The following is a 13,181-nucleotide window of genomic DNA, read 5'->3' on the forward strand; positions in this document are numbered from 1 at the left end:
AGTAGAAAACGATTACTTTTAAATGATAATTTTGACCTTAAACTTTAACTTTAAAAATACACATAGCGACCAATAGTAGTTTAGATTTGTCATACTAAAAAGAAAACAACATTTATTAATACTGTTTAAAAGATCTTTCTATAGTAAAACATTGAAAACAAGTATTGTTTTCTATATAAAGACCTTATAAGTTAAACTGGATTATAGTTAAATTCTCATGCAACCCTAATTGAATCCACGATGGCGGGCTTATGGCAGTGAATGCGTATGATAAGTGATATAGTCGAACTATAAAAGCGTATGTTTTACTTCTTGGATCCATAGTAGAAACTATGGTGCCAATAATTTTATTGTATTAAATTATATTTATTTATTTTATTCAAAACATGTATAAATCGAGGGCGCATTTAAAATACTCCATTAAACTAATATTCTTTTAACGGTAAAATTTCCATCGCATACCTTTTTGCAGTAATGATGGAAGTATACGAAATCCAAATTATGTTAATTGACACTAAACTTCACAAGTTCACACGCCACTTTTCATTAAGTTCCTCGTTTAGAACAGTTTTTGTTATATATTACACACATTAAATTATTTTATAAATTTCGCATTAAAAGGGACGGCAACTGCTATTATAGAACAAAATAACCCGTATAACGGAATCTCAAATGCTACTATAGCATAAATTGATACTATAATAGGCTACTTGACCCTTTTTCAAAGTATGTCTTATATTATTAATTACCGTTTAATTAAACGAAAAAAAATAGTACCATATTTTATTAAGACTTAAAAACCCGCAAAAAAATTATTTAAAGTTTACTTTTACGTGATCAGGCAAAAACTACATCAGCCATATTAATCTATAGAATATCTATGACATGATGTCAGTATATTTAAAAAAATATTTCACACTGTCACACCCGTCAACGACTATGAATTTTAATACAATAGAGGTTGCTTCTACGGAGATCAGATTACTACCTCTAATTTCCATAGTTGATCTGAATTATGTGACGTCACTCCATTGGCCAACACCGTTTTCGGAGTCCATAATTAAAAAAAAACATACACACATCTTTAAATAAAAATACGCAGTCATCACGCACTTTTAATGCCCGCAAGCTATAAATATTGATTTCTTAAGTCAAATACTACAGAAAACAATACTTTGATGTGCTAAATTCGATACGAGTCTAGTAGCCTATTGCGTTACTGTGTCCTCTATGTCAACAAATTAGCACAATAGTCATCATTACATCACCATAAACGACCTTAAACGTCACGGATGATACTGCTATAGGCCTATTATATCACTAAATGGCTGCATAATTGCGCCAAATCGGCTCTACAGTACCAATATAGATTATTTATAGGACCATTTAGTGTGATTTAATTTGGTGTCCTCGACCACTATAGGACCAGAAATTGTTACTTGAGAGGAACTATAATAAGCACACAAAATTTCATCCCCATCGGTTCAGCCGTTTAGGAGGAGGAGGTAACAAACACACAAGCATGTCAATGATATTTAACAAATTCCTTATTCAATACGAATACTTCGATAAATGTTTATAGAACTATATTATTAAAATATAAATATATTATACAATACCAAGAAAACATTTTTTCACGATTAAATTCAATTTATGACCCATTTTATTACAATATTTATTTATACCCACCCATTAGGGTAGAAAAGGTAAATATCGGGTAGATTGGGTAAATACCCGGTAAATACCCGATATCTACCCCGGGTATTTTCCCGCCGCCCATCTCTATACCGCACGCAATCTGAGGCGCTGAATGTTTGCTGTGCACACTTACGCCGTGTCTTGCGTGGGCGACGGTCGCGCGACCGTCGCCGTCACGTCTCATCGCATCGTCTACTTCCATATCGATAAGGTTTGATTTCGTATGCGTCGCATCGCCGTCGCGCGACCATCGCCCACGCAAGCCATCGGCTTATCAGTCGCGGTCGTCAGCCGCATCCGTCAGACGCGTCCCATAATTTGTTTCAAGCTTTATTTATACACAAGTTTTCCTTTCAATAGCAATAGCTAACGTAACGCTTGGCTTGAGTAATAAAAACTGTATAGTTAAATTAATGAAATATGTATAAGTAGGATATTGAAATCTTCTTTCTTCGTTGAGCCATCACAGCTAACTTTAACTTACAAACGGTCTTAAGCACCTGCACTTCTGAAGGCGCTTAAGTCATTTTTGCTAATAAAAAAAAACCACAACGTTCTATGAACATTGGTCAAGTGCGAGTCGGTTTTCGACTTTTCCATACAAAGAACTCATGAGCGCCTGAACGACTATGATGGCAAAGTTAACGTTTCGCACTTTCAAGACTTTACGTATATATCTCGGAAACGATAAGAGATAGAGCAAAATGGACTTCAGATTTGGGCTTTCGGTGGCACAAATTCTATGTTTTCGTCAACAGACACCTTTTTTTGGACCGATTTGAATAAAATTTTGCTCAGTCAATTTTTAAACGGTCTTAAGCGCCTCCTTTTTAGTAGGAACTTAAGTCATTTTGTACAAATGAAAAAAAAATTGAACAAGTTCTAAAAAGAAAAAGACAGAAATTAATTTCTTTATACCTGTCCAACGAGCTTACACAATTTTAAGACGTTTAGTAACTACTTGCAGCGGCAGTGAGTGAAATTCGTAATCTGAGTTTTTTTCTCTTAAGTCCGACTTACGCTTGACTGTAGATTTCTAATAGGTTTTCCTGTAATCTACAGGGAGAGGGCTATCTCGTGTATTTTTTTGAAAATTTTACGCTAAGTAGTTTCGGAGATAAGGGGGGGGAATGGTCATTTTTTGCTTATTTTCTTAAATTACTTCTAAATAACCAAAACAAAAAATATAAAAAAAATATATTTCAGATGCTGATAAAATGCTCTTTCATTTGATATGTAACACAATATAGTTTTAATAACTTTGATTTTTAATTTTCAATTTTACCCCCCAAAAGTGACCCCTGTGATTAAATTTCATTTAATTAAATTACATGTCCGTCTTTGGGCCACAGGTTTACATACGTGTGCCAAATTTCAAGTAAATCGGTCCAGTAGTTTCGGAGAAATCGGCTGTGACAGAGGGACAGACAGACACGCGAGTGATCCTATAAGGGTTCCGTTTTTCCTCTTTGAGGTACGGAACCCTAAAAATGGACAATGTTGAAACTCGTACAAAGGTTAGAAGTTGCCAAAAACTCCAGGGTTTTGCATTTTGGAGACTCTCGTCAAGATGAACCTGTTTGATAAATGTAGCAGCTTTCAGTTCGCCTGACATTATTTAGAGTGTCATTGAAACTTTACCAGTTCATGTACTCTGCCATCCCCTTTACGAGAGGAGGCGTAAGTTTATGTATGTACTATTAAAATCGTTGCTGGCTTGCTTGTTCCGACTCTGTCTATCAGGGGCGAGGCGTGAAGATTTTCATTAGTAAAGGGAGGGGTTTTTGGGATCTGTTTTGTATGGACTTCTACAGACACTGCAGAATTTTAGAGAACCCGTTGGGAATCGAGTTGCATCTACGCTACGCCACTGCTGTCTATACTGTATATGTCTGTGCAGTGAGGACTGAAGCTAGTGTAATTTACTGTAAGCCCCATACACCCACAAAGCCGCGGATACATCTAAAGTTTTCAACAACGAGAGAGCCAGCGTATAAAGACGGGGTAATTACACACTAGCCCCGTATGCAACGTCATTATTCATCGTTTTACGACTCCGCGTATAAATAAGTATTAAGCTCCAGTCGTATACGGATTGCGAACATTTTCTTTTTAATGGCAAGGCTTCAAAGTTTGAGCACGGGCTTAGATCTAAGTCGGTTTACGTCGATAACGTACAGGATGATTCTGAATGTATGGAAATATGAAGAAATTCGGACTTACATTTTCAAATCAAATTATGTCGTTTTGTATTTATTCGCCTGTATATCTCGCTTATAGCACAGAATATATAATAGTACAAGTACAGAAGGCCCACTGCTTTGATGTTCACGAAATGCCGCCTTTAAAATGCCTACAAAATTCTAACAAAGAAACGAGCCGCACGTGCGCCACGATCAGCTATAGGGTTGCCTATGGATTAATAGTACATTACTACAGAGGCCGGGACAAAGGGGGTTGCCGGTCGAAGACATATAGACGGCCGAGCGAAGCGAGGCCGGATAGGTCTGAGGCGGGCAACCCCATTTCCCGCCGAGGTATGTATAGTGCTTTTCTCAAACATGGTATGAAATAAATAAAGTCTACTGAAAATAGTAACTATGGATGGCTGTATCTCCTAAACGGTGCGTCGTAGCGCAAAAATAATCGAATTTTCGTTCCCCTTTGATACCCCGTATACGCTTATAAAAAAACAAAAAGTTAAAAAAAAATTAAAAAAAAAAACGAAAAAAATTTTTTTTGTATGAAAACGCACCCAAAATCAAATATTGTCTAGGGCCCGTACTAGTTGCAGTCGGCACGTCTATAAAGCCCCTTATAGTTTTTTTTTAATTGGCTAAATACCTGGATGTTATGTCACAATTATCTGTGTTTGGAAATTAAAAAAGAGGACTTTGCCGGCCTTGGCCTGCAAGGTTTGTATGAAATTCCATTATCTATCAATCGTCCTAGCCGCACCTGCAACGTCATACTTCGCTGCCAATTATAAGGCACATAACATCAATATTTCATACCATGTTTGAGAAAAACTAATTAATACTCAGAATTTTTTTTATACTTTTATCACAGAATATATAATAGTACAAGTACAGAAGGCTCACTCCTTTGATGTTCACAAAACGCCGCCATTCTAAATTCTTACCTACATTAACAAACGGACCGCACGCGTGCAAACGACATTGAATTTATTGCGCCGCGCGAAGGTCGTCGCCAGTAACTTTTATACCTGTAGCGCGGTGAAAGGATCGCGGAGTGAGCCGCCCCTGCTTTTATATTCAAATCTTGGGTACTTTCTAGGCATAAATACAGTATTTATATATTTTTGTTTAAGTTCCAACATCACAAGCCTTATTTAACTTTTCCGTGGGACTTAATCAATAGTAAATCTGTGTAAGAATGTCCTATGGTATTTATTTTATTCATGATGTCTAATTCAACTAAGCATCATTAGACATTCCACACGCGGACATCGCATATGAACCTTAAAAAAATCTCGCGACTTAGGCCCTCCGCTCACGAGGCTACTCTCAAGCGACGCGATTGCAATGCAATTCATGGTTGCATACTGGTATGCTACTCGTTTCCGCACACAGTGCTACGCAACTGAGACGATTTTTATCAAATTATCTTGCTAACTATCTAATAACCCCACATGCTTCACTTCCTTGGCAGTCAAATTATTGTGTATAAATGTAGTTTAGGGTTTATATAAAAATAAATAACGCTTCGATTCTCTCGCAGTTTAATTATTGTGCAACCTTCTATCACTAAAACCGAAAGTACCGAAAGTACCAAAAATCACTAATAACTTCTAAACCGATTACCTTAGTTACAAAAATTATATTGTTCCATTCGTTTTAGACCTAAACCTACCAAATTACACTAAAAACAGCAAAATATCTACACAAACAAAAAAACATGTTTTCAAGTTACGTAATATTTGGTTGGTATACCTACCTACTACTATTAGCTAGGTAGTACTATTTAGAAGGCGAAACACGATGAATTTTGAATCGTGACGTTATTTATCACTCATGCACCCCTTCATAGTTTGTAGTAGGTTAATGTAATAATAGTAGGTAAATAAACCCTTCATTTCATAAAAACAAAATATAATACCTATACTGACCTGTCATATTCATTTTTTTGCCAATATCATTCCACGCCTTTTCCACCACATCTTTTCTCATATATTCTGGCAGCTTATAATTATACAAACACGGATAATTTTCCACTTCTTGGACAAATCGAATATTAAACTTTTGATCCACCGCCATTTTTGTTTGCAACGTGCATGCGACTCGAGTAGCGTGCGACCAGCAATGACAGTCGCGTGCGACTGGTAGCATACGGGTCGTAGACGCGTCTCGTCGTGTGCGGAGCGACGTTAATTTGTATGCAGGCTACTCACGAGCGACGCGTATCATACGCGTATGAGACGAAAGTCGCTTGAGAGTAGCCTCGTGAGCGGAGGGCCTTAAAGTAACAATAGAAAATGAGAACGTGCGTTCCGTGAGAACGCGCGCCACCCCTGAGTAGGCCGCGAACTCGCGGCGCCAGCATGTACTTGTAGCGCGGCGATAGAATCACGGAGTGAGCCGCCCCTGCTTATAGCAACACATGTACCAGATAAAAGAGAGCCGAATGTAAGCGCAAATACCGAATACCTAATAAGAACACTTCCGACTAACTCATCAGCTTTCAAACAAAAAAAAAACTAAATCTAAATCGGTTCATCCGTTCGGGAGCTACGATGCCACAGACAGACACACACACAGGCAAACAGACACGTCAAACTTATAACACCCCGTCGTTTTTGCGTCGGGGGTTACAAAAATAGGTACATAATAAAATGCATCGTTACCAGGAGGTAGGGCAACGACTCTAGAATTACGAGTACCTTAAATAAACGTATTATGGCGATTAATGATAATGCTAACTCCCATGATAATGGGAGTCACATGACTCACAGGAAATTTTTGGCACGACATCGGAAGTATAAGAACCTCATTTTATTGAGATATAGCCGATATAGGAGAGTATAGGTTCCAGATGAGAATTGCGTGCTAGTATATCAATCAAGAATTCAAGATAGGTACTATAGCGTATTGTTCATGTAATAGGTACCTTACCGGTACGGCGGACCGGTAGACATCATCGTAAGGAATGTGAGGATCTGTGGTAAGGATACTGATACTTATACTTTTTTGAAGGTGTATGTAAATACTTTGAAGTCTCCAGTTAGGTCAATGTGGGCTTTATTCCTCAAGACTACCCAGCATAAAATGCAAATAGGTCGAATTATTGATGGTGGATATCATACCATCGCTCCTAGACCATCCTGTATAAGCGTGTACAAAAGCGTGCTAGGAACATAAATTCTGTTATCGCCTTTTAATTACGTTCTTTACCCGACGCCGCGTGCGCGCATCGGTGATCTATGACGCAATAAAATGCTATTAGCTCAACACAAATTAGTCTTTAGATACAACTATAATGTCCGATACTAAAAGCTTGCATTCAAATTCGGTGTATTGCCATTGACTCCGAATTTGTGACAACTATTGACCAAGAAGGCACACTTTACGTTTAGATACATTATTGATATGTAAGTCAAGTCAAGTGGTATGAAAACCAAGGCCCATAAAGTCCAAAGTTTCAGGAATTTATTCAGCGTATGGAAAATTTGTTTACCTAATGAAAAATTATGATATTTCTTCCGGTATTCTCGTATGTGTAGGTAGGCCAATTAAAGTTTTAAAGTTATGTTTACTTTTATGAGTTACTAGCTTTTGCCCGCGGCTTCGCTCGCATTAGAATGAGCCTATGATGAATAGCCTATGTCACTCTCCATCCCTTCAACTATCTCCACTTAAAAAATCTCGTCAACTCGTGGCTCCATTTTGCTGTGAAAGACGGACAAACAAACAGACACACACACTTTCCCATTTATAATATTACTATGATTGGCAAATCTCGTATTTACATATTGACTTATGTTGTGGATGTATTCCGGGAAGTAGTAAAAATATATCTACAATGTTACAATAAAAACTTGTGTGCGTAGCCGAATGCACAAACGCTCACGATAATATCTCTTTCGTAGCTATCTATCTCTATCGCTCTTGCGTATTGACGCGACAGAGCCAGGGTGGCTAGCCGAATGGCACAATCGCTCACGAAACGCTCACGAAACGAAGCGCTAGTAGATATCTATCTCTATCGCGCTTGCGTATTGGCGCGACAGAGCCAGCGGCCTGGCCCCGTAGCCGAATGGCATTTCTCCGACGCCAAACGAAAGCGATACGCCGCTGGCTCTGTCGCGCCAATACGCAAGCGCGATAGAGATAGATATCTACTAGCGCTTCGTTTCGTGAGCGTTTCGTGAGCGATTGTGCCATTCGGCTAGCCACCCAGGGTGGCTAGCCGAATGGCATTTCTCCGACGCCAAACGAAAGCGATACGCCGCTGGCTCTGTCGCGCCAATACGCAAGCGCGATAGAGATAGATATCTACTAGCGCTTCGTTTCGTGAGCGTTTCGTGAGCGATTGTGCCATTCGGCTAGCCACCCAGGGTGGCTTGTTCGATTGTGCCATTCGGCTAGCCACCCAGGGTGGCTAGCCGAATGGCACAATCGCTCACGAAACGCTCACGAAACGAAGCGCTAGTAGATATCTATCTCTATCGCGCTTGCGTATTGGCGCGACAGAGCCAGCGGCCTGGCCCCGTAGCCGAATGGCATTTCTCCGACGCCAAACGAAAGCGATACGCCGCTGGCTCTGTCGCGCCAATACGCAAGCGCGATAGAGATAGATATCTACTAGCGCTTCGTTTCGTGAGCGTTTCGTGAGCGATTGTGCCATTCGGCTAGCCACCCTGACCAGACTACATTTCTGCGGCGTTTCGCATCGCAGAAATGCCATTCAGCTACGGGGCCTGAGCTTGAACTGAACACATTAATACACGTATAAACATACTATGTATGGAATGGTAACTATTGTGTCGTGTTACCGCTAACTCAACAAAGTTAAACACTACAAAAGTGTAACATTGCATTTAGCGAAATAGTGCACGTTATTAATATTTGAATAACTTTATAGATTGTATTTGTGTCGTTCAAAGCAAAATTAGTTAGTTTTGCATCTAAGTAATCGCGCGGGTGTTTTATGCGATACAAGGAATACAACAAGGAATGAAAATGCCTAGTTTTTTTTACTTTTTAGAATAAGTATTTTATACTCGTAGGTAGTTACCGCAAACGTCGCGGAAAAAGTATGTAATTCTTGATTCTAGTAAGAAATCATTTATGGTCGCCGTACACTTTCTCCATACAGTGGACGTTTATGATAGTCTCCATAAATGAATAACGTATTTTAAATCGTCAGAAAGTCATGTCAGAGACTCAGGTAGGTATGTGTTAGTTTACAACTGACCGGTCAGAAACTAAATTATAAAAATCGTACAGGAACGTACGTTGAACCGACGTAGCGCGTGCTAATGGGAACTGCAAACAGCGCGCGAGATCGTGAGCCAAACTTGAGTAAAATAAAATATCCGGCTTATTTGCCACCGGTTCGTGGTATATTTCGTAATGGATACATCGGTGCTTAAATTATTCTATTCGGTCTCTAAAAGTATTTACTTTTGCGGTATTTGCCCGTTATCTACCTAGCTTTTAAAATTTTGCAAGCAATATTTGGTATAGGTATACTTTTACAATATTTGGATGTTAACTTCTACGTGTCTCAACTTTTTAGGTAAAAGATTTTACGCCTAATATGAAAAAGAGTGATTGAAAAAAGAAGATACAGTTAGCTACAGACCAGTGGATACGGCCTTAAAACGTGCGAGAATTTACAATAGGCAAGTAGATGTCAGAAATTAGAACTTAGGTATACCTATATTAATTATATTATCTAAGAATAATTTAGTCATATGCCCTAACAATGCCACTAAACAAGCGAAATTGTGTTTAGAACTTGAAAAAAAGATATTTTTGGCTGAAAATGATGTTACTACGAATTTTTTGGCTCTTGCACTAATTAACACTCACCCGTGTCCCATGACTCACATATGATTCATAAATTTATTTCGGTACGTCCTAATTTGATGCGTTCATGATTCATTAATTGCATCGATTAGGCAGTTATACGGAATCACAAAAATAGGAATTTTACCCGAAGACGTCTGTGACAAAAACTTGAACAGGACATAGAACGTTATGTGGAGTTTGCATCAAGTTTTAGAATCATTTGTACAAATATGAACATGTAATCAACCTTTGTAAGACCATGGATGTCATAATTAAGTATAATGCAATCAATGATTCCGAATATGATTACGACTTGATTGGGACCGCAAAATATGTAAGTACCCCAAAAGGCTTTAGAGTAAAATGTAGAAGTCTTGAACTTCAAAAAAAAGTACAAAAACCTACATATAATAAAAATTTAAAAAATAAAAACATATTTATTTACCAACACAGCACGAAATGGAAATATAAAAACTTAGTAAGTAAAATTATCAATCAATCAATCAATCAAAAAAATATTATTATAAATATACAGAGATTAATTTTGATTTTTTTTTTAATTTTGAATTTGAATAAAAAGTTTAAAGAGCAAAACAGAATAAACTAACACTAAGTAAAGGTTGGCGAAACTACAGTTACACGATGCCTTCTGTTGTGATAGAAGCCAACTTTTACACATTTTTTTTTTTTTAAACTGGGATTTGGTTTTCTTTATGGGAGGAGGTAGATCATTCCAGCATTTAGATGCTGCAAAACGAAAACTGCCCTTAAATAAAATCAATAAATCACCGAATATAAATCAAATATCAATGATAATTAATTTTAGGGAAAGTTGGCTGAAATATAGATGACAGACATTTTTGCTAGAACTGAAACGGAAAAGCTTTCATCTCGGTTGAAATGGAGCGACTGAGAAATGCTTAAGAATATATTTTCAACAAAGGGCGAATTTTACTAACATCTCTCAAGGACTTTCCAATTTTTTACTAAGTAACTTAATAATATTGTTCCAGCAATATGGCTGCATCCCATATCCTGAGCGCCGTGGAGCCGACGGTCGGCGGCGGCGGCGCGCGCGGCGGCCGCGAGCGGGAGGTGTCCGTCGCTTTGGACGATCGCGAGCTGTGGGTTCGCTTCCAGACGCTCACCAATGAGATGATTGTCACGAAGAATGGACGGTCAGTTAGCGTAATATCAGCATTTTTAAAAAAATTATCGTGTTGAGTGCGGTAAAGTGGCTTGTCATCGTGCAATTGTGAGCGAGTGAATTCATGACGCTACTAATTATATCAGTAGCTTATACGAAGTCACTATCGCTTTGGACGACCGCGAGTTCGCTTTCAGATTTGTTGGCTAACCAATGAGATGATGATTTAGATTACGCGTTATTGTAAGTATGTATGGTATGTTATTGTTAACAGTGTATGGGTAAATGACGAAGCCTGTTGCGGACAGCATTATTGTTAGTGTATGAGATATGATTGTCACGAAAAATGGGCGGTGAGTTGGCGTTATACCAAAATTTTCAGCAAATGTTTGACTCAAGTTGAGCGCGATAAAGTGCATTGTCATCATGCGATCGTGAGCGAGTGATTTCACGAAGCCTGTTGCGGACAGCATTATTGTTAGTGTATGAGATATGATTGTCACGAAAAATGGGCGGTGAGTTGGCGTTATACCAAAATTTTCAGCAAATGTTTGACTCAAGTTGAGCGCGATAAAGTGCATTGTCATCATGCGATCGTGAGCGAGTGATTTCATGACTCTTTAATGAGTTCACAATCTCTTAAAATCTAATATCCTGATCACACTGTGTGGTGCTAGATCTATCAGTAAATGCGAGGTATCTATCACTATCGCTTCAGAATAACGTATAAGAAAGCCTTTCTATAAGAAGCCAAAAGTGAACTGATGGGAAGCGAAAAAGTAAGACATCATCAATATTACAAATTTTTAATTTCAATAGGTAGGTACAGAATATCTCTCATGACTTAACTGAATAATGGTGATGTCATGTAGCACCTTTCTCATAATCCTAATAAAATGAATGACTAAATCTGTAATTTTTAGGTTGGACACAGGTATAATATAATATCAAGCTTAGTCACAAGTCTTAATCAATCATAACAAAACATTGTAGTGACAGAATGCCTGCTAGCTAATTCTCTTCGCTCCTCCGAAGTACGAACGAAAACTGATATTTAAGGTTTTCATTTAAAACAGAATTGTTATTCAAGCAAAAGTAAACATCTTATGTCTCATTGTTTGTATTTATGCACGTTATAAAAATATGATTTACTCACTAGTCATTCAAAATACCGTACTTAATGACCGCAACATAGTTTCATAGTAAAGTAGGTCCTTAGACTACAATGAAGTTCGCGATGGAAATAAAGCTAAAATATAATGTTTAGTAATTATACCGTGTATAATCAGGTAGGTCATCAAAGTTAGTGAGAGGTCATAAACTTGCTGTAAGGGAACATTAATCAACCGATGTAGATGTTATGGGGCAATGCACATCATTTTTAGAGGTAATTAAATACGTTTGCTTATCGAAGTAAAAAGCTTGAGCTATGAGTGTAACTGCTTGGACAATGTAAGAGTATATTGTAAGCACTATGCTGTACAAAACTATATTCTTAATATTCTCATACTTTTGCACCAATTTTACATGTCTTTTTTAGCTCTATCCTCCTACAATTCGCAACTTGGAAGTCAATGAAATTTTGATTTGTGAAAATAGAGATTTAAATTACAATTGAACGAGAGAGCTAGCTATTTATTAAGCCTCTAGCCCCTCTGGTAGCTAGAGGCAACGCTTGTGGGTGAAAAGAGAATGGCATCCTGGCTTTGTTAATTGAACGGCCAATGGCCATACAGGCACATTAGCAAAAAAATATACCAACGTTATCTTTGAATAATTTTCTTAAAAGTAGAAGACAGTAAGTATAGCCTGCTAATGAACGTTATGCGTTACCTATAACTAGGCAGTTAGGCGCGCAAGAGAACAGACATTTAAATCGGAACAACTCGCGCCCCTTCAATTTTGACTCATGTTTTGGCGATTAAAAAAGCATGCCCCAAGTTCATTTAGTTTAATGATTCTGTTTACTCCATATCACGAGAGACTATATATCAGTGCTAACCGCCGCGGCTAGTTTCAGCAATTAGCGCGGTAGGTCTTGCTCATTATCGCAGGGTGGCTAACCAGCACCGTCCGTGCCCGATATCGCCCTATCCTTGAGGTGTAGGTTAGGTTAGAACAATATGGGTGGAACAATACTCCTTACACTAGTTAGGTACACTTCTTTTTAAACAAGAGCAAAATAGAAGAGAATTTTTTGGTTATTGAAGGCCGACGGGGCTTTATTGAGGTCACGTTAGAAACGTTCGGTGGGAAAATTAGGGCTTAGGGCAGATAAGAAGAGAAAGTTTTATGTGACATAA

At 38.1% G+C, this 13,181-nt stretch overlaps 2 protein-coding genes across 2 annotated transcripts in view; one reads left to right on the plus strand and one right to left on the minus strand.

Annotated features, from left to right (window-relative positions):
* Nucleotides 1-13,181, minus strand: part of LOC125226622 — a 36,620-nt gene that overhangs the window by 13,499 nt on the left and 9,940 nt on the right. The window lies entirely within an intron of this gene.
* LOC125226621 (T-related protein) overlaps nt 1-13,181 on the plus strand; it is a 39,136-nt gene that overhangs the window by 12,982 nt on the left and 12,973 nt on the right. Inside the window, exon 2 of the mRNA XM_048130655.1 lies at nt 10,745-10,909. Within this exon, the coding sequence (XP_047986612.1) occupies nt 10,749-10,909 (161 nt within the window). The 5' untranslated portion in view covers nt 10,745-10,748. The remainder of the gene's footprint in view (nt 1-10,744; nt 10,910-13,181) is intronic.

The sequence above is a fragment of the Leguminivora glycinivorella genome, chromosome 5, assembly GCF_023078275.1.
Source record: "Leguminivora glycinivorella isolate SPB_JAAS2020 chromosome 5, LegGlyc_1.1, whole genome shotgun sequence".
Lineage (NCBI taxonomy): Eukaryota > Metazoa > Arthropoda > Insecta > Lepidoptera > Tortricidae > Leguminivora > Leguminivora glycinivorella.